Source organism: Manis pentadactyla, chromosome 2 (assembly GCF_030020395.1).
Source record: "Manis pentadactyla isolate mManPen7 chromosome 2, mManPen7.hap1, whole genome shotgun sequence".
Lineage (NCBI taxonomy): Eukaryota > Metazoa > Chordata > Mammalia > Pholidota > Manidae > Manis > Manis pentadactyla.
This window is the reverse complement of record NC_080020.1, coordinates 81,437,909-81,459,586: the sequence shown is the minus strand read 5'-3', so window position 1 is coordinate 81,459,586 and position 21,678 is coordinate 81,437,909. Positions and strand designations below refer to the sequence as shown.

General features: G+C 35.7%; 1 protein-coding gene across 7 annotated transcripts in view; it reads right to left on the bottom strand.

The window, feature by feature from the left end:
* AP3B1 (adaptor related protein complex 3 subunit beta 1) overlaps positions 1-21,678 on the bottom strand; it is a 306,085-nt gene that overhangs the window by 81,740 nt on the left and 202,667 nt on the right. For 6 of the 7 annotated variants that reach the window (XM_036914138.2, XM_057494089.1, XM_036914137.2 and 3 more), the window contains one exon: positions 2,077-2,149. In XM_036914138.2, the coding sequence (XP_036770033.1) occupies positions 2,077-2,149 (73 nt within the window). The remainder of the gene's footprint in view (positions 1-2,076; positions 2,150-21,678) is intronic. The other variant, XM_057494087.1, reaches the window with a different exon arrangement.

Genomic DNA, 21,678 nt, shown 5'->3' with positions numbered 1-21,678 from the left:
TAATACGGACATTTAAAAAATATTAATTCTACCAATCCATAAGCATGGTATACATTTCCATATATTTGCGTTGTCTTCAATTTCTTTCATCAATGTCTTACTCAGAGTACAGGTCTTTCCACCTCTTTCATTACATTTCCTAGGAATTTTATTCCTTTTGGTGCAACTGTAAATGGGATTGTTTTTGTAATTTTTATTTCTGATTGCTCATTATAGCATATAGAATTGCAACAGATTTCTGTACCTTAATTTTGTATCTTGTGATTTTATTGCATTCATTAATTAATTCTAATAGTGTTTTGGCAGAGTGTTTAGGGTTTTTATATATATCATCATGTCATCTGCAAATAGTGCAGTTTTACTTCTTCCTTGCCAATTTGGATTCCTTTTATTTCTTTTTCTCGCCTAATGGCTGTGGCTAGTACTTCCAATACTATGTTGAATAAAAGTGGTGATAGTGGGTATCCTTGTCTTGTTCTCTATCTTAAGAGGAAATGCTTTCTGCTTTTCACCATTGACTATAATGTTAGCTGTGGGTTTGTCATATTATGGCCTTTACTATGTTGAGGTTCATTCCTTCTATAGTCACCTTCTTGAAGTTTTTATTATGAATAGATGCTGAATATTTTGTTAAATGCTTTTTCTGCATTTACTGAGATGATCATATGATTTGTATCCCTTGTTTTGTTGATATGGTGTATTATCTTGATTCATTTGTGGGTGTCAAGTCATCTTTGCATCCCTGGAATAAAATTTACCTGATCATGGTCTATGTTCCTTTCGAAGTATTGTTTAATTTACTTGCTAATACTTTGTTGAGGATTTTTGCAACTATGTTCTTCAGGGATACTGGCCTGTAATTTTTTCTTTTTGTGTTGTTTTTGCCTGGTTTTGGCATCTGGTGAAAGTTGATCTTATATAATAAGTTTGGTGGCATTCCTTTATCTTTGATTTTTTTTGGAATAATTTGAGAAGGATAGGTACTAACTCTTCTTTAAATGTTTAGTACAATTCACCTGTGAAGTTGCCTGGTGCTAGATTTTTGTCTTTTAGGAGTTCAAAAGTTACCAATTAAATTTCATTACTTGTAATTGGTATATTCCGATTTTCTATTCCTTCATGATTCAGTCTTGGAAGGTTGTGTGTTTCCAGGAATTTATCCATTTCTTCTAGGTTTATCAACTTACTGGTGTATAACTGTATACTCCAACTTTATTTTTAATTGCCTTATAGTATTTCTCTGTACTAGACATTTTAGTTTCTTTATATTCAGAAGTTCCCATGACTACTGAAGACAAGCAAGGTACACACTATAAATAGAACTGATCCACGAAAGAATGAGACAACATAAAAATGTATTCACCTCTAGCATGGAAAAATCATACTGAAAAATGACATTTTAATATTCATTAAATCTGACTTGTTGTTACTTTTCTTCTAGTGCAAAATCTAACTACCAATAAAATAAGTTCCACTATCTTTCTCTCACACAATGCAGAAGGTTTTAAGGGGAGATGATGAATATGAACATTTGCATGCTTGGGTGAGTATATGTGTAGGATTTTAAATTCACAGAAGTAATTTGCTGAAACAAAGATTTTTTTGCTGATAGCCACACTGGCCTTCAAAATCTTTGTGCCCATTACTGTTCCAACAAAAAGTGGCAAGTGGAAGATGGTGGTGTCCTTCACAGTTCCAATTACTTTCCTAATTCCCCACCTCCTTAAGTTAGATGTCTCAATACCCATAATTAACACAACACTGAAGAACTTGTGAAATATATATCATTTTGTACTAAAACAAGTATAAATTACTAAAACAAAAGATGTTAAAATGAATTTGGTGTACTTTTACTTGACCAATTATATTTATTCATGTGATACACAACTGATATGCTGAATAGATGAAAGTAAAAGATTCTAACAGTACTAACTTCTAAAATGTTATTGAGTTATTCATTTATAAATCTTTCATAATAGATGCCGATAAATTTTGAGACATGAAAATAAAAGGTACTATAAAAATAAAAAAATATTACAGCTAAACACAGAAAAAAAGTTACATTTCAATACTTACAATCATCTAGATCTAGAAGTGAAATGTCTTTGGTAAGAGCATTACTATCTTGCTTTGTTTTCTTTTCTTTCTCCTATAAAATAAGAAATATTTCATTTATTACATGTTCTACTTCAAAAATCTATGATGTAGTCCTTAATATTTTAAAACACATTTTTTCCCTTTTGCTTAGCCTTTCAAGAAAAAAAATATCAAAAGCTTCTGTATGGTACACAAAATGTTTTTTTGATTCAAAGTTTTTATTTCAATTAACATACAGTATTTCTTCTCCACCAACAGAACAGTTGATTATTTTAAAATATTTTGTTTAAGCATTATAAAGGCCATTAGAAGAAATTTAAAGGTAAGTAGTTATTTTATTTATAAAGCTGCAAACTTTCTGTTGTCATTATAATGTAATGTGGCTCTTTGGTAGACAGTGTGCAAACATTCTTGAAAATAATTTTAAACAAGTTGATTTAAGAAGAAGAATCATTCAAGCACATGTTTAGCTCTGAAATTGTCAACAAACTTGTGACAGTATGTTGACTGTCACAAGTCAACATACTGAGATGTAGTTTGTGACAGGCATTGTACTGGGCACTGTGTATTTCAACAATAGGTTGTGTCATACTTTTTTGCCAAGAGTATTTATTAAAATTTATAGATGACATTTTCCGACTCTTGATCTTTAGAGCTGAGAAGGATTAATTTACTTTCTTTACTATTTTCCTTTGAGGAGAATAAGCGTATTTCAAAACATACCTGTACATAATTAGATCCTGCCATCTCAGATCTGCTTATTCGGTCTACCTTATTTTTGAAATGTGGGTAACCATGCACTAGAAAGCAATAGGCCTAAGCCTAAGTTGTTCACAGGTTGGTTACAGATTCAGAAAAGATGTATAATCTTTAAAAAGGAGTGGGGTATAAATTAAGTGCAATACTAAATAGCATTATAAACAATTGGAAATCAACCAAGATTAGGGTGCTAAATAGATGTATTTGGGTCAAGGTTACTTACCTTCATAATCTATATACTTTTTAACATTAAATCTTCTCATATTCAATGCAAAACTTAAGGTTCTGTTAAAAAGTTTTTGTTTATTCATTCAATAGATATGTTCAGAATTTTTAACATGTATCAGATTCTGTGCTAAGCAATCAAAATACCACAGCCAAAACACATGTAGTCCTTACCTTCAGATAACTTATAATCTATTAAAGGTGTTTATAGCTTATTGTTAAGGTGAATTATTAAAATGTTTTTGAAGTATTCATTTAATTACAGAAAGGTATTACTAAAGCAAAAGTTACATCACCATAAAGTCTATACCATGTTAGCGCTCTTACAACATATACATGAACATACAAGAATAAGAGCAGTTAAGTCAAATTATATATTAGGTAACATTTTAAAATAATTTTAAGTTTTGCTCATTTTTTTCCCCTTATATCAATAATCAGAAACATTATTTTCAAGGAAGGATCATACAATAATACACATTAAAACAATAACTGAAAACATTGGCATTGATTTTCTTCCTCAAAATAATTATTTCTGCCACTGAAAACTGCAAATCATCTAGATGGGTTTTAATTTTTATTTATTATTTAAAAACGAAACAAACAATATTTGCCCCTCTCTCCACATCTCAAAAGAGTAACAATTTCTAGGACAAGGGGAAAGAACCCAGAAGAAATATTAGTTTTGAAGCTGAAATTTCAAAGTTCTAAGTAACAAAAACAGGTTCAGAATGAAAATGCCATCTCAACTAGAATATCATTTTTGTGAAGGAAGAACATATAACAAAAAGCTTATCATTATGTGACTTATCAAAATACTATACTAAGCACAATGGGAGTAGCTTGCTATAAGCTACAATGGTGCATGACTGTCTTTATGGAACTGTAACCTCCCCACCTGAAAAATTAGAAACCTACCAAATCAAGATAAAGTTAAAGCTGGAGGCAAGTCTATACCTTATTTTCTACTTCACAGCTAAGAGTGTGTAACAATATCTATTAAATAGACATCAGATCACATATACAAAATGACAGAACTGTATGTGAAATTGGCATAGTCTCTACCACAAGTCTAAAACAGAGAGGAAAAAAAGGCTCTCAAAAGGACAGAATTTCATTGACTTTCTGAGAGGAGCAAATAACCAGTGACTGAAATACAACATTAGCAATAGATAACGGTCATTTCTACTGAACTGAAAAAGCCTTGCATTCCAAATCAAGGCTATAAAAAGCTTTGTGATGTGTTTGGCATTCCTCTCTTATATTATATTTCATTTTTCATTTAAAAAAATCCATAGTAAGTTCAAAACATTTTCATACTTAAAGGATCTACTATAAAAATAAAAATCTGAATTCTAAACAAAGAAGTTAAGAGCCCTATTCCATCAAACATTTCTCCATTTGCAATTCATCTTGGTAATAGAGACAGAACCTGGGTAAATGCATATAGGACTTGAGGCAGGAGATTTTTCTTGCTCAATGCATAATTCATGTGCTCCGCCTGCAAAGTGTGTAAAATGAGAATTTCACACTGCAGCATGAGCCATGGAACTGCAGAGAAAAGGCAGATGAAATCATATTTTACTGTGTGAATTTTATTTCTTACCCTCCCAATATTTATACAAAACCATCATTGACAAACCAAACATACTGACAGATCACCCACTGTTTCCATTGTGTTAGTACTTGAGAAGAGATCAGGCAGAAAGACAGACAATTTGTTTTTGTATATTTTTTTAAATAGAGGATTAGGTTTTTAACAGCTGAGTGACTGTATTAGACTTTTATAAGGACAACAGTAACTGATCTTAAAAAATCTCACTACAAAAATACCTACTTATCAATTCATCATCCTCAAATCTCCATTTTGTTCCAATGGTATTCGATTATACACCTCAACACATTAACATTTACAAAATGAAATATAAAGTCACAGGGTTAAGAAACTGATTTCTACTTAATATATTTCAAATAATAAATAAAAGATCCTGGAAGTACTTACTAAGCTCCAAATAATATAAAAAAATATGTAATATCTGTAAAGATTTTTATGTATTATGCATGTTCATTTTCACGCTGATTTTAAAAAAAAGCAAGTAGAAAAAAAAACACCTGGCATGACAAACGTCAAATATACTTCCTAAGAGGCGGAACAGTTGTAGAAAGATCCTCAATTTAAAACTATAAAACAGACAAATGGTATGTTAAGTTTGTCAAACTCATACTGTGCTTTGAAATCAACAAAAGTTCAAGGCTGATTTCTAAGCCTCACACGGCAAGATATTTGCAAGAAATATTTTCAATTAGAATTGTCAACCAAGGATAATTTAATGACTCTCTTGCCTGCAAGTCATCTAACAAATTTGATTTAAAAAAATCTGAGGCTCGCAGTTAGACTGTGCTTTAAAACAAAAGTATCTTGCCAGTAAATTGAGACTTCTTTGTAAGTTAAAAGGAAATCTAAACTATTAAACAAATCTTTTCTGTTAGATTGTATCCACTTCAATAAGAAAGCTTGCTTAATAGCATTCACTTTGATTTTAAGATTTCAATTGAAGCAAAATGGTATTTTTGTTCTGGAGAACTTAAAATATGAATAAATTAGTTAAGACATAAATTGAAAGAGGTAAGGTTTTGAATTGTTAGAGTAAAAAAAATCAATATTTTACAATATTCACAGAAGTCATGTAACTGCAACATACAGACATACTTGTAAAAACACAAGTGAAATGTATTTCCTATTTCTCAAATAGGGCAGAACACCAATTAGAAAACTTGCTTTCACTCTTATCCGCGATTTGTTTCACATCACATGCCAAATTAAATTTATTCCCAAGAGTCCTTCACATGATACATCTTTTACTAAGGAAAATCTTAACATTTACTGATGTCTAGACACTAGTGACAATACCATTGACTGGTCCATAGAGCACTTAAGAGATTTAATTAGCCTTCTGTACCTCTCAAAAGGGGATTAGCAAAGTTTTATGAGATCCACATAACCTGTAATAAAGATAACTGACAAGAGCATCTCACACTTATGTGTATATACAGATGGTCCTATTTTTCACAGCCAGTATAAATATTGATCTTAATTTTAATTCCAATATGGAAATGCTTTTAATTTGAAATATTAAGTACAAATACACTAAATATATTTATTTTCCACTGACAGAATTCTGCTTTATACACAATTCATGTTATTAACATGTTAATATTTACAAGGAAAATACATAAAAGTTATTCACAATAAATTACAACCATGATTTAAAATTTTTATCACTTAAATCACAGATTACCTAAATCTTTAGCAGTTTTGGTACACAGACACTGAATATATAGTTAGAACTACTATAACACAGTGAAGGTATGAATAATGGATAAACAAGGTGATAGTAGAAATAACCATAGTATGTAGGAACAGTCTAATATACTGGCTAGTTATAAAAACACTGAAGCCTAGGTTCAATTAAGAAATAATCATGGTAGTTTTTAAAAAACATTTAAGTAAGATTGTCCCCATAAGTTCAACACATAATTTTAACTACAAGCAGAATATAACTCAATTATATCAGTAAAAAAATAAGATAACATGATATAAATGTGAATCTCTTCTTGATACAATGTGGTCTACATTACTGATTTTTCTTTCCATTCTTCTGTGTTAAAAAACAAACACAAACTCTTCCCTTTATACTGTGTAAAGTATGTGACAGCACTTACAATATGGAGCTATTAAAAGTAAGTTTGTTATAGTTATTATTTGGGGCAAAAGAATCATTTCATAAAAAGTATTAGAGTCACTACACTGATGGACAGTGACTGTGAAGGGGTATGTGGGGGGGACTTGGTGAAGGGGGGAGCCTAGTAAACATAATGTTCTTTATGTAATTGTAGATTAATGATACCAAAATAAAAATAAATAAATAAATAAATAAAAACAGTATTAGAGTCAAATTAAAACATTCCTTTCTTTTTTTTTTTTTTTTTTTTAATTATTATTTTTTTTTATTGAAGGGTAGTTGACAACAGCATTGCATTACATTAGTTTCAGGTGTACAACACAGCGACTCAACATTTTTTTTTTTTTTTTTTTTTTTTTTTTTTTTTTTTTAGATAATTGTTTTTTATTGAAGGGTAGTTGACACACAGTATTACATTACATTAGTTTCAGGTGTACAACACAGTGATTCAACATTTATATACATGATAATTCTAAGTACCAGCTATCACCATACCAAGTTGTTACAATATTTTGACTATATTCCTTATGCTATACATTACATCCCGGTTGCTTATTTATTTTACAATTGGAAGTGTGTACTTTTTCTTGGTTGTTGTTGTTAGGGCATCTCTCATTTTTATTGATCAAATGGTTGTTAACAACAATAAAATTCTGTATAGGGGAGTCAATGCTCAATGCACAATCATTAATCCACCCAAAGCCTAATTTTCGTCAGTCTCCAATCTTCTGAAGCATAACGAACAAGTTCTTACATGGAGAACAAATTCTTACATAGTGAATAAGTTACATGGTGAACAGTACAAGGGCAGTCATCACAGAAACTTTTGGTTTTGCTCATGCATTATGAACTATAAACAGTCAGTTCAAATATGAATACACATTTGATTTTTATACTTGATTTATATGTGGATACCACATTTCTCTCTTTATTATTTTTAATAAGATGCTGAAGTGGTAGGTAGATACAATATAAAGGTAGAAAACATAGTTTAGTGTTGTAAGAGAGCAAATGTATATGATCAGGTGTGTGCCTGTAGACTATGTGTTAATCCAAGCTAGACAAGGGCAATAAAACATCCACATATGCAGAAGATTTCTCTCAGAACAGGGGGGGTGAGGTTCTAAGCCTCACCTCTGTTGATCCCCAATTTCTCACCTGATGACCCCCCAGCGACTGTGCCTGTCTTAGGTTGTTCCTCCCTTGAGGAATCTTACCCGTCTCTGGCTAACCAGTCATCTTCCGGGGCCATACAGGGAAATGTTAAGTTGGTAAGTGAGAGAGAAGCCTTATTGTTTGAAATGGTTAGCTTTTTATTTCTTTGCATATTTATGCCCTGTGGCTTCTATGCCCAGCATTTGTCTTGAGGTATCTTTACCACTTGGAGGAGTTATGATACTCGGTAAATTTGATATGAGGCACGAATTCTATTTAAGAATTCGTTGTAATTAGGAAGGAAGAAGAAAAGCTATAGAAGTAGCAGGCGGGAGAAAACATGGGAAGATTGATTATTTCTTTGACATATCTTCTTGTAGAGTAACTTCAGCATGTATATATTTTAAGCTACTACTTAAATTGCGCACACACATTAACATAATAGGAGTATAGTTACATAACCAAAGCATACCTGTAATTACCAGCCATCTCCAGTGAAACCAAGAAAACCAGTTAGGCACCCTAGGCATTTGTGAAAACTTATCAATGATATGATGGTTATTATCTAACTGAATTTGAATAGTTTGAGAAAAATCAGACAAATTAAAACAACCCATTCCTGGGCACTGTTCACATCCCATATGTTCTTTTAACAGTAAATAGTCTGTAGTTGTAAGATTTTGGAGCGCTACAATTTGCACTTCTCCTAATTCTTGGTTGAGTTCCAACAGTATAGATCCAGTCAAATTTGTTGTTTTACTGTATGCACAGGCCAGCTTAGATATCTCCTTCATTCCCATGGCAAGTCCAGGAGCTGGTGGGATGAGTGCATCTACAGCTGTAGCAGTGCGTGGATCTTTGTTGGGGTTTTTTGATGATCATCTTCTGGCATGAGTCTTCCCGAGAGTGCTGATGTTGGAAGTTCTCTTTCATATCGTTTCTTAGTTCATTTTCGGGGTAGCCAAATTAGGCTTTGATCCTCTGTATAAACACAAACAGACCCTTTGCCTACACTTTTATATGTCCTTTATATTATTGTGTAGAACTCATTAGAGGTCACCACATAGGAACTGCATTTTTTTTTTTTTAATCATTAATCTACACTTACATGACGAATACTTACGAATACTTTGTTTACTAGGCTCTCCCCTATACCAGGTCCCCCCTATATACTCCTTTACAGTCACTGTCCATCAGCGTAGCAACCTGTTGTAGAATCACTACTTGTCTTCTCTGTGTTGTACAGCCCTCCCCTTTCTCCCACCCCGCTATGGATGCTAATCTTAATACCCCCCTACTTCTCCCCCCCTTATCCCTCCCTACCCACCCATCCTCCCCAGTCCCTTTCCCTTTGGTACCTGTTAGTCCATTCTTGAGTTCTGTGATTCTGCTGCTGTTTTGTTCCTTCAGTTTTTCCTTTGTTCTTATATTCCACAGATGAGTGAAATCATTTGGTATTTCTCTTTCTCTGCTTGGCTTGTTTCACTGAGCAAAATACCCTCCAGCTCCATCCATGTTGCTGCAAATGGTTGGATTTGCCCTTTTCTTATGGCTGAGTAGTATTCCATTGTGTATATGTACCACATCTTCTTTATCCATTCATCTATCGATGGACATTTAGGTTGCTTCCAATTCTTGGCTATTGTAAATAGTGCTGCGATAAACATAGGGGTGCACTGATCTTTCTCATACTTGATTGCTGCATTCTTAGGGTAAATTCCTAGGAGTGCAATTCCTGGGTCAAATGGTAAGTCTGTTTTGAGCATTTTGATGTACCTCCATACTGCTTTCCACAATGGTTGAACAAGTTTACATTCCCACCAGCAGTGTAGGAGGGTTCCCCTTTCTCCACAGCCTCGCCAACATTTGTTGTTGTTTGTCTTTTGGATGGCAGCCATCCTTACTGGTGTGAGGTGATACCTCATTGTAGTTTTAATTTGCATTTCTCTGATAATTAGCGATGTGGAGCATCTTTTCATATGTCTGTTGGCCATCTGTATTTCTTTTTTGGAGAACCGTCTGTTCAGTTCCTTTGCCCATTTTTTAATTGGGTTATTTGTTTTTTGTTTGTTGAGGCGTGTGAGCTCTTTATATATTCTGGACGTCAAGCCTTTATCGGATGTGTCATTTTCAAAGATATTCTCCCATCCTGTAGGGTTTCTTTTTGTTCTATTGATGGTGTCTTTTGCTGTACAGAAGCTTTTCAGCTTAATATAGTCCCACTTGTTCATTTTTGCTGTTGTTTTCCTTGCCCGGGGAGATATGTTCAAGAAGAGGTCACTCATGTTTATGTCTAAGAGGTTTGTGCCTATGTTTTCTTCCAAGAGTTTAATGGTTTCATGACTTACATTCAGGTCTTTGATCCATTTTGAGTTTACTTTTGTATATGGGGTTAGACGATGGTCCAGTTTCATTCTCCTACATGTAGCTGTCCAGTTTTGCCAGCACCATCTGTTGAAGAGACTGTCATTTCGCCATTGTATGTCCATGGCTCCTTTATCAAATATTAATTGACCATATATGTCTGAGTTAATGTCTGGATTCTCTAGTCTGTTCCATTGGTCTGTGGCTCTGTTCTTGTGCCAGTACCAAATTGTCTTGATTACTATGGCTTTATAATAGAGCTTGAAGTTGGGGAGTGAGATCCCCCCTACTTTATTCTTCTTTCTCAGGATTGCTTTGGCTATTCGGGGTCTTTGGTGGTTCCATATGAATTTTTGAATTATTTGATCCAGTTCATTGAAGAATGTTGCTGGTAGTTTCATAGGGATTGCATCAAATCTGTATATTGCTTTGGGCAGGATGGCCATTTTGACGATATTAATTCTTCCTAGCCATGAGCATGGGATGCGTTTCCATCTGTTAGTGTCCCCTTTAATTTCTTTTAAGAGTGACTTGTAGTTTTCAGAATATAAGTCTTTCACTTCTTTGGTTAGGTTTATTCCTAGGTATTTTATTTTTTTTGATGCAATTGTGAATGGAGTTGTTTTCCTGATTTCTCTTTCTGTTGGTTCATTGTTGGTATATAGGAAAGCCACAGATTTCTGTGTGTTGATTTTGTATCCTGCAACTTTGCTGTATTCCGATATCAGTTCTAGTAGTTCTGGGGTGGAGTCTTTAGGGTTTTTTATGTACAGTATCATGTCATCTGCAAATAGTGACAGTTTGACTTCTTCTTTGCCAATCTGGATTCCTTGTATTTTTTTGTTTTGTCTGATTGCCGTGGCTAGGACCTCTAGTACAATGTTAAATAACAGTGGGGAGAGTGGGCATCCCTGTCTAGTTCCCGATCTCAGCGGAAATGCTTTCAGCTTCTCGCTATTCAATATAATGTTGGCTGTGGGTTTTTCATAGATGGCCTTTATTATGTTGAGGTACTTGCCCTCTATTCCCATTTTGCTGAGAGTTTTTATCATGAATGGATGTTGAACTTTGTCAAATGCTTTTTCAGCATCTATGGAGATGATCATGTGGTTTTTGTCTTTCTTTTTGTTGATGTGGTGGATGATATTGATGGACTTTCGAATGTTGTGCCATCCTTGCATCCCTGGGATGAATCCCACTTGGTCATGGTGTACGATGGTTTTGATGTATTTTTGAATTCGGTTTGCTAAAATTTTGTTGAGTATTTTTGCGTCTACGTTCATCAGGGATATTGGTCTATAGTTTTCTTTTTTGGTGGTGTCTTTGCCTGGTTTTGGTATTAGGGTGATGTTAGCTTCATAGAATGAGTTTGGGAGTATCCCCTCCTCTTCTATTTCTTGGAAAACTTTAAGGAGAATGGGTATTATGTCTTCCCTGTATGTCTGATAAAATTCCGAGGTAAATCCATCTGGCCCGGGGGTTTTGTTCTTTGGTAGTTTTTTGATTACCGCTTCAATTTCGTTGCTGGTAATTGGTCTGTTTAGATTTTCTGTTTCTTTTTGGGTCAGTCTTGGAAGGTTGTATTTTTCTAGGAAGTTGTCCATTTCTCCTAGGTTTCCCAGCTTGTTAGCATATAGGTTTTCATAGTAGTCTCTAATAATTCTTTGTATTTCTGCGGGATCTGTTGTGATTTTTCCTTTCTCATTTCTGATACTGTTGATTTGTGTTGACTCTCTTTTCCTCTTAATAAGTCTGGCTAGAGGCTTATCTATTTTGTTTATTTTCTCGAAGAACCAGCTCTTGGTTTCATTGATTTTTGCTATTGTTTTATTCTTCTCAATTTTATTTATTTCTTCTCTGATCTTTATTATGTCCCTCCTTCTGCTGACCTTAGGCCTCATTTGTTCTTCTTTTTCCAATTTTGATAGTTGTGACATTAGACCGTTCATTTGGGATTGCTCTTCCTTTTTTAAATATGCTTGGAGTGCTATATACTTTCCTCTTAAGACTGCTTTTGCTGCGTCCCACAGAAGTTGGGGCTTAGTGTTGTTGTTGTCATTTGTTTCCATATATTGCTGGATCTCCATTTTGATTTGGTCATTGATCCATTGATTATTTAGGAGCGTGTTGTTTAGCCTCCATGTGTTTGTGAGCCTTTTTGCTTTCTTTGAACAGTTTATTTCTAGTTTAATGCCTTTGTGGTCTGAAAAGTTGGTTGGTAGGATTTCAATCTTTTGGAATTTACTGAGGCTCTTTTTGTGTCCTAGTATGTGGTCTATTCTGGAGAATGTTCCATGTGCACTTGAGAAGAACGTGTATCCTGTTGCTTTTGGATGTAGAGTTCTGTAGATGTCTATTAGGTCCATCTGTTCTAGTGTGTTGTTCAGTGCCTCTGTGTCCTTACTTATTTTCTGTCTGGTGGATCTGTCCTTTGGAGTGAGTGGTGTGTTGAAGTCTCCTAGAATGAATGCATTGCATTCTATTTCCTCCTTTAGTTCTGTTAATATTTGTTTCAGGTATGTTGGTGCTCCTGTATTGGGTGCATATATATTTATAATGGTTATATCCTCTTGATGGACTGAGCCCTTTATCATTATGTAATGTCCTTCTTTGTCTTTTTTTACTTTCTTTATTTTGAAGTCTGTTTTGTCTGATACCAGAATTGCAACACCTGCTTTCTTCTCTCTGTTGTTTGCTTGAAATATCTTTTTCCATCCCTTGACTTTAAGTCTGTGCGCGTCTTTGGGTTTGAGGTGAGTCTCTTGTAAGCAGCATATGGATGGATCTTGCTTTTTTATCCATTCTATTACTCTGTGTCTTTTGATTGGTGCATTCAGTCCATTTACATTTAGGGTGATTATTGAAAGGTATGAATTTATTGCCATTGCAGGCTTTAAGTTTGTGGTTACCAAAGGTTTAGGGTTAGCTTCTTTACTGTCTTACTGTCTCACTTAACTCGCTTGTTGAGCTATTATAAACACAATCTGATGATTCTTTATTTCTCTCCCTTCTTATTCCTCCTCCTCCCTTCTTCATATGTTGGGTGTTTTGTTGTGTGCTCTTTTTAGGAGTGCTCCCATCTAGAGCAGTCCCTGTAGGATGCCCTGTAGAGGTGGTTTGTGGGAGGCAAATTCCCTCAACTTTTGCTTGTCTGGGAATTGTTTAATCCCTCCTTCATATTTAAATGATATTCGTGCTGGATACAGTAGTCTTGGTTCGAGGCCCTTCTGTTTCATTGCATTAAGTATATCATGCCATTCTCTTCTGGCCTGTAGGGTTTCTGTTGAGAAGTCTGATGATAGCCTGATGGGTTTTCCTTTGTAGGTAACCTTTTTTTTCTCTCTGGCTGCTTGTAATACTTTGTCCTTGTCTTTGATCTTTGCCATTTTAATTATTATGTGTCTTGGTGTTGCCCTCCTTGGATCCCTTGTCATGGGAGTTCTGTGTACCTCTGTGGTCTGAGAGGCCATTTCTTCCCCTAGTTTGGGGAAATTTTCAGCAATTATTTCTTCAAAGACATTTTCTATCCCCTTTTCTCTCTCTACTTCTTCTGGAATGCCTATGATTCTTAAATTATTTCTTTTATATTGATCACTCAGCTCTCTTAAAATTCTTTCATTCCTGGAGATCCTTTTATCTCTCTCTGCATCAGCTTCTCTGCGTTCCTGTTCTCTGTTTTCTAGTCCATTAATGGTCTCTTGCATCTCGTCCATTCTGTTTTGAAGTCCTTCCAGAGCTTGTTTTATTTCTGAATTCTCCTTCCTTAGTTCTTGCATATTTCTCTGCAAGTCCATCAGCATGGTTATGACTTTTGTTTTGAATTCTTTTTCAGGTAGACTGGCTAAATCTATCTCCCCAGATTCCTTCTCAGGGGAAGATGTAGCAGATGCCGAAGCTGTCTGGGTTAGTCTTGTCTGAATCATATTTTTTTGCCTTTTCATGTTGACAGGTGCTATTGACTGTCAGCTGGGAGGGCCAAAATTTTCACTTACTACTGGCCTTTCTTTACTTGGGCAACTGCGACCCCTAGTGGCTTGTGTTGGGTAATTGCGTGTAGAGTGGGTCTTTGTGTCTTGCCTGGCCGGAAGGGAGAAATTTCCCTTTCTGTGGGCGGAATTTGTCTCAGGCTGCTTCTCTGCTTTCGCAGCGCCCGGTGGGGTGATGGATGGGGGGGCTGCTTGACTGTTTGCCTCCGTGAGGGGTCTCAGAGCTGTTGCCCAGGGGGTTAGTGCACCCGGTTTTCCCTGTAATTTCCAGCTGCTGTACTGTGACCTGGGTTGTTTCCGTCAAGCTGTTAAGTCCCTGTCCCTTTAAGACTTTCAAAAAAGCCCCCGCTTTTCTTTGTCACAGGGGCATCAGCTTCAGCACCCGCTCTGAGGTCTACCCCCTGTTCTCCCAGTATCCAGGGCCCCCTGGGCATATACTGTGTCTGCGCTCTGGCCCGGATGGCTGGGGCTGGGTGTTCGGCAGTCCTGGGCTCCGTCTCCCTCCCGCTCTGCCTATTGTTCTCCCGCCGGGAGCTGGGGGGAGGGGCGCTCGCGTCCCGCAGGGCCGGGGCTTGTATCTTACCCCTTTCACCAGTCGCTGGGTTCTCGCTGGTGTAGCTGCAGTCTGGCCACTGTCCTGCGTCTTCTGGTCTCTCTTTTAGGGCTAGTTGTGTTTGTTGTATTTTCAAAAGTATATATGTTTTTGGGAGGAGATTCCCACTGTCCTACTCACGCCGCCATGTTGGCTCCGCCTCCAACATTTATATACATGATATTTCTAGGTACCAGGTATAAAACATTCCTTTCTTAGATATATTTCAGAAAAGAATATGTACAAATAAAAATACGCTTGCCCATCAAAAATAACTAATTGAAGAACTGAAGATAATTACCTTTGGTTATTCCTGACAATATCTGATTTCAAATGAGGACATCTACCAGTCAGTAACACAAACATTGACACCAAACTGCATGAGTATACTTTTGCATCTTATGGTATGCTGCAGCATGGTGCTGAATGACAAACATTTCAAGAACATAATTCAACAGTGGTTCTCACCCCTTTGACTATGCCTACACCAGTCACATGAGCAATACGCTCTCATTAGGAACATTTTTTATTCCATGAAGTCATTCTCAACTAGGGGAAGTAGAGGGACCACCCTCAACATAATGCCACTTTCTTCTCAGCTTGTATTTTCTGTAGTAAGAGAAATGCTGCAAAAGGAAGAACAAAGACACAGAAATGGGAAAGAATATAGCAAATTAAGAGAGCCACAAATAGCCCATTGGGATTAGAACATAGAGACCATGAAGGGAATTAAGACTAGAAAAGCAGGTTTGGGCATGTTAGTCTGATGAGTTTACTGAACTCAGTGACAATGGGGCATCATTGGAGCTAAAATTAACATTAATCTGGCAGCTGTACAGAAAGACTGAGTTGGGAAAGCATCTGAGGATGACCTATGGCAGTGGTCTATGAGTGAGGTTATGAAGAGCTGATCTAGTATGATGGTGGTGGTAGGAAAAGAAGAAACAGATATGAGAAATAATACACAGGATCTAAGCCTTGGCAACTGTGTAAGCATACAGGATCAGGGAGACATCAAAAATGATTCAGAACTGTAGATCTGGAAGAACAGAAAGAATGCTAGTACCAAATGACAGAACATGTCTTCTCTGGCTCTATTCAGTTTCGGAAAACAGTAGCTCCTGAAGGGTTTAAAATTTTGGTTTGAATTTGGGAAGGAAAGTTAGAGATGTTATAGGGCTGAGAGATGTTAGTATGGAAGTAGTTCACATAAATGTTTTAGCTGAACTATAGGAGTGAATGGGTTTCACAACAGGAGTAGAGAAAAAAAGACTAAAAAGAAATTAATTCACATCAATAAATAATTTTGAAAAAATAATGTGTACTAAGCATTAACTTGGAGGCAATGTTCTTACTTGGGGATAAAAAGCGAAACAATCAAAAGGTTGAAAGGTCAAAGAAGTTAGTAGAAAAGGGATACAGAGAGTTTCAAGTAACAGGGGAATAGTCACATGAAAAGAGTGAGGAGGATAATAACTAAGAGAAGGCTACTGGATTTAGGGAAAGGTCATGACTGACTTTTTAGGGAACAATACCTATAGGAAGTGATAGGAGTGAAAACCTATTTAAAAGGGGCTAAGAAAAAATGAGTTAAGAGCTACCAGACGGAAAAATCTAGATTATTTGGCTAAACTCCCACTCTCACACAGCCTGTCTCTGTCTCTCCCTTCTTTTCTCCTTTAAATGCTGGGGAAGCGCAAGGGCTTTGGCTGGCAGGGGAAGCATTAGCAGAGAGAGAGACTAAGAGTGCAAAGGAAGCAGATGATTAGCAACAACACAAGGCCAAAAGGAAGTAAGACTTATTCTTGGCTAAGTGGATAGGGATCACTTACTCAGGCCTACACTCAAAGAAAAAGGAGGATAAACAGAGATCATGTGTTAAAGAGCAGAGACAAGAAAGGCTCACAGTGCATGGTTTCAGTCTTCTGCAGAAAGTGGGGGAGATCACAGGCTACAGGTAAGGGGTAATACTTGAGTGTTAATTTTTACTTGAATCGTATAAAGAGTCAGAAAAATTCAGAAAACATGAGTTACAAAGAAAAAATTCTGTTCCTTTTAGCAATGGTGTTCTATAACTCTAACATTGTTGGTCTCTCAGGGAATTAAAAAATGTTAACTTTGATGTTTTATAGTTACACGGTGCTTTTATATCTTTCACATTTGATTTTATAACAACACTTGAAAGAAGAAGGTACTAGCATTTCTACCTTTTAGATGAGAAAACGAAAGCATAAATATGTTATCTTTCAACAAGTAGAACACTACCTATCTCAAAGGGCCACCATAAAATGAACCGTTTTCAAAGCCATACATGCAAGGTACTTTCAAGGTCTCATTTTCATGCTCAGTATCTCCAAAAACACATTGTCCAAACAAACGAAAAGGAAGAGAAAAAGTATGGATTTAGTTGGGCTGTAGATTAAAGGCATATGAATTCCCATACTAACATACTGTCATGCTAAATCAAAGTAAAGCACTCACCATCTGCCTTCATTACTCATAATTTATAGCAGAAGCTGTAATACTTGGTGCAAAGAAGACTTTCCAACAATTCTAGAGTTGTTGATTATTAAAGAATTGGTACACTTGTAATTGCATGGCATACTCCAAATCACTCAGAAATATAAAGAAAAAACAGCCACTGTGCCTCCAAAGTAGAGAATACTCCAACTGGTAAAATAAACATTCATATCTGCCTTTGGTAGACAGGAAAAGGCATTTTAAAATAGAAAAAAATAGCCATGTAAGCAAAACACATAGATATAAAACTATCAAAACTATGAGTAAAACCCAAATTTCTGTTTTTTTTTTGACTTACTGCAACGCTTAGAAATTTTATTGTGATCTCCTACACTAAAATATTTTCAATTATTAAGAGATTTAATCTGATCATTGAAAGCCTTTGACAAAGAAGGAACAAACTGAAATGCTCACCTGGGGTAGCTACCTCTGTGGCTTTTTAATGTGGTCCTAAAGCCCCGCTTCTAAACTACACAGTCACTAAGGTCTACAATTTTTCAACGTTTACAAAACTTCGTAACACTAATTCTAACCATTTGACATCCACTGATTTCTTTTTGGCCATTTTTTAAACATTGACTTCTTAGTTTTTAGAAATTGAGATATCAATTTCTAATTTCTTTATTTCAAATTTCTTCATTTTAAATAAAATCTTAAACTTTTAAAATATGTAAATAGGAATTGCATAATTTAATACAAGCGGGAAATGAGAGGATATCAAACTTGCTATGTGGTAACTTATGTGACGCTAGAGTAATAAACCCAAAAATTTCTAAGATTTTATGTTAATTTTTGAAAAAATGGAAATCTTATATTCTATATAACATGGATATGTAAATTTTAAACATAAATTCAAGTGTAAAATAGGTTTTACTATATGCACAAATATTTAAAATCAGACAAATGCTAGCCAAGTTTTAAACATGCATATTCTTTTCTTTTCTTTCTTTTAAATTTTATTTTGGTATCATCAATCTACAATATAAATGAAGAACATTGTTTACTAGGCTCCCCCCTTCACCAAGTTGCCCCCACATACCCCTACACAGTCACTGTCCATCAGTGTAGTAAGATGCTGTAAAATCACTACATGTCTTCTCTGTGTTGTAGAGTCCACCCCGTACCACCCCAACATTATACATGCTAATTGCAATGCCCCCTTTCTCTTTCCCGCCTTTATGCCTCCCTTCCCACCCATCCTCCCCAGTCCCTTTCCCTTTTGTAACTGTTAGTCCATTCGTGGGTACTGTGATTCTGCTGCTGCTTGGTTCCCTCAGGTTTTCTTTGCTCTTATACTCCACATATGAGTGAAATCATTTGGTGTTTGTCTTTCTCTGCCTGGCTTATTTATTTCATTGAGCATAATACCCTCTAGCTCCATCCATGTTGCTGCAAATGGGAGGATTTGTTTTCTTCTTACGGCTGAATAATATTCCATTGTGTATATGTACCACGTCTTCTTTATCCATTCATCTACTGATGGACATTTAGGTTGATTTCATTTCTTGGCTATTGTAAATAGTGCTGCAATAAACATAGGGGTGCATCTGTCTTTTTCAAACTGGGCGGCTGCATTCTTAGGGTAAATTCCTGGGTCAAATGCTATTTCTATTTTAATCATTTTGAGGAACCTCCATAGTGCTTTCCACAATGGTTGAACTAATTTACATTCCCACCGGGTTCCCCTTTGTAGGGGTTCCCCTTTCTCCGCAACCTCACCAACATTTGTTGTTGTTTGTCTTTTGGATGGTGGCGATAATTACTGGTGTGAGGTGATACCTCATTGTGCTTTTAATTTGCATTTCTCTGATGACAAGCGATGTGGAGCATCTTTTCATGTGTCTGTTGGCCATCTGAATTTCTTCTTCAGAGAACTGTCTATTCAGCTCCTCTGCCCATTTTTTCATTGGATTATTTGCTTTTTGTTTGTTGAGGTGTGTGAGCTCTTTATATATTTTGGATGTCAACCCCTTATCGGATATATCATTTATGAATATATTCTACACATACTGAAGGATACCTTTTTGTTCTATTGATGGTGTTCTTTACTACACAGAAGCTTTTCAGCTTGATATACTCCCACCTGTTCATTTTTGCTTTTGTTTCCCTTGCAGCAGAGATATGTTCATGAAGAAGTCACTCATGTTTATGTCCAAGAGATTTTTGCCTATGTTTTTTCTAATAGTTTTATGGTTTCATGACTTACATTCAGGTCTTTGACCCATTTCAAATTTACTTTTGTGTATGGGGTTAGAGAGTGATCCAGTTTCATTCTCTTACATGCAGTTGTCCAGTTTTGCCAGCACTATCTGTTGAAGAGACTGTCATTTTCCCATTGTATGTCCATGGCTCCCTTATCGTATAGTAATTGACCATATATGTTTGAGTTAATGTTTGGAGTCTCTATTCTGTTCCACTGGTCCGTGGCTCTGTTCTTGTGCCAGTACCAAATTGTCTTGATTACTGTTTCTTTGTAGTAGAGCTTGAAGTTGGGGAGTGAGATCCCCCCGACTTTATTCTTCCTTCTCAGGATTGCTTTGGATATTTGGGGTCTTTGGTGGTTCCATATGAATTTTTGAACTGTTTGTTCCAGTTCGTTGAAGAATGCTACTGGTAATTTGATAGGGATTGCATTGAATCTGTAGATTGCCTTAGGCAGGATGGCCATTTTGACGATATTAATTCTTCCTAGCGAGGAGCATGGGATGACTTTCCATTTGTTAGGGTCCTCTTTAATTTCTCTTAAGAATGTCTTGTAGTTTTCAGGGTATAGGTCTTTCACTTCCTTGGTTAGGTTTATTCCTAGCTATTTTGTTCTTTTTGATGCAATTGTGAATGGAATTGTTTTCCTGATTTCTCTTTCTATTACTTCATTGTTGGTGTATAGAAAAGCCACAGATTTCTGTGTGTTAATTTTGTATCCTGCAACTTGCTGAATTCCAATATTAGTTCTAGTAGTTTTTCAGTGGAGTCTTTAGGGTTTTTTATGTACAATATCATGTCATCTGCAAATAGTGACAGTTTAACTTCTTCTTTACCAATCTGGATTCCTTGTATTTCTTTGTTTTGTCTAATTCCTGTGGCTAGGATCTCCAGTACTATGTTGAATAACAGTGGGGATAGTGGGCATCCCTGTCTTGTTCCTGATCACAGAGGAAAAGCTTTCAGCTTCTCACTGTTTAGTATGATGTTGGCTGTGGTTCATCATATATGGCATTTATTATGTTGAGGTACTTGCCCTCTATACTCATTTTGTTGAGCGTTTTTATCATGAATGGATGTTGAATTTTGTCGAATGCTTTTTCAGCATCTATGGAGATGATCACGTGTTTTTTGTCCTTCTTTTTGTTGATGTGGTGGATGATGTTGGATTTTTAAATGTTGTACCATCCTTGCATCCCTGAGATGAATCCCACCTGGTCATGGTGTATGGTGCTTCTGATGTATTTTTGAATTTGGTTTGCTAATATTTTGTTGAATATTTTCGCATCTACGTTCATCAAGGATATTGGTCTGTACTTTTCTTTTTTGGTGGGGTCTTTGCCTGGTTTTGGTATTAGGGTGATGTTGGCTTCATAGAATGAGTTTGGGAGTATTCCCTCCTCTTCTATTTTTTGGAAAACTTTAAGGAGAATAGGTATTATGTCTTGTATGTCTGATAAAATTTCAAGGTAAATCCATCTGGCCCTGGGGTTTGGTTCTTGGGTAGTTTTTTGATTACCGCTTCAATTTTGTTGCTGGTAATTGGCCTGTCTAGATTTTCTGTTTCTTTCTGCATCAGTCTTGGAAGGTTGTATTTTTCTAGGAAGTTGTCCATTTCTTCTAGGTTTTCCAGCTTCTTAGCATATAGGTTTTCATAGTATTCTCTAATAATTCTTGTTTATTTCTGTGGGTCCGTTGTGATTTTTCCTCTCTCATTTCTGATTCTGTTGATGTGTGTTGATTCTCTTTTTCTCTTAGTAAGTCTGGCTAGAGGCTTATCTATTTTGTTTATTTTCTCGAAGAACCAGCGCTTGGTTTCATTGATTTTTTCTATTGTTTTATCCTTCTCAATTTTATTTATTTCTTCTCTGATCTTTATTATGTCCCTCATTCTGCTGACCTTAGGCATCATTTGTTATTCTTTTTCCAATTTTGATAGTTGTAACATTAGACTATTCATTTGGGATTGTTCTTCCTTCTTTTTTTTTAAATTTTATTTTGGTATCATTAATCCACAGTTACATGAAGGACATTA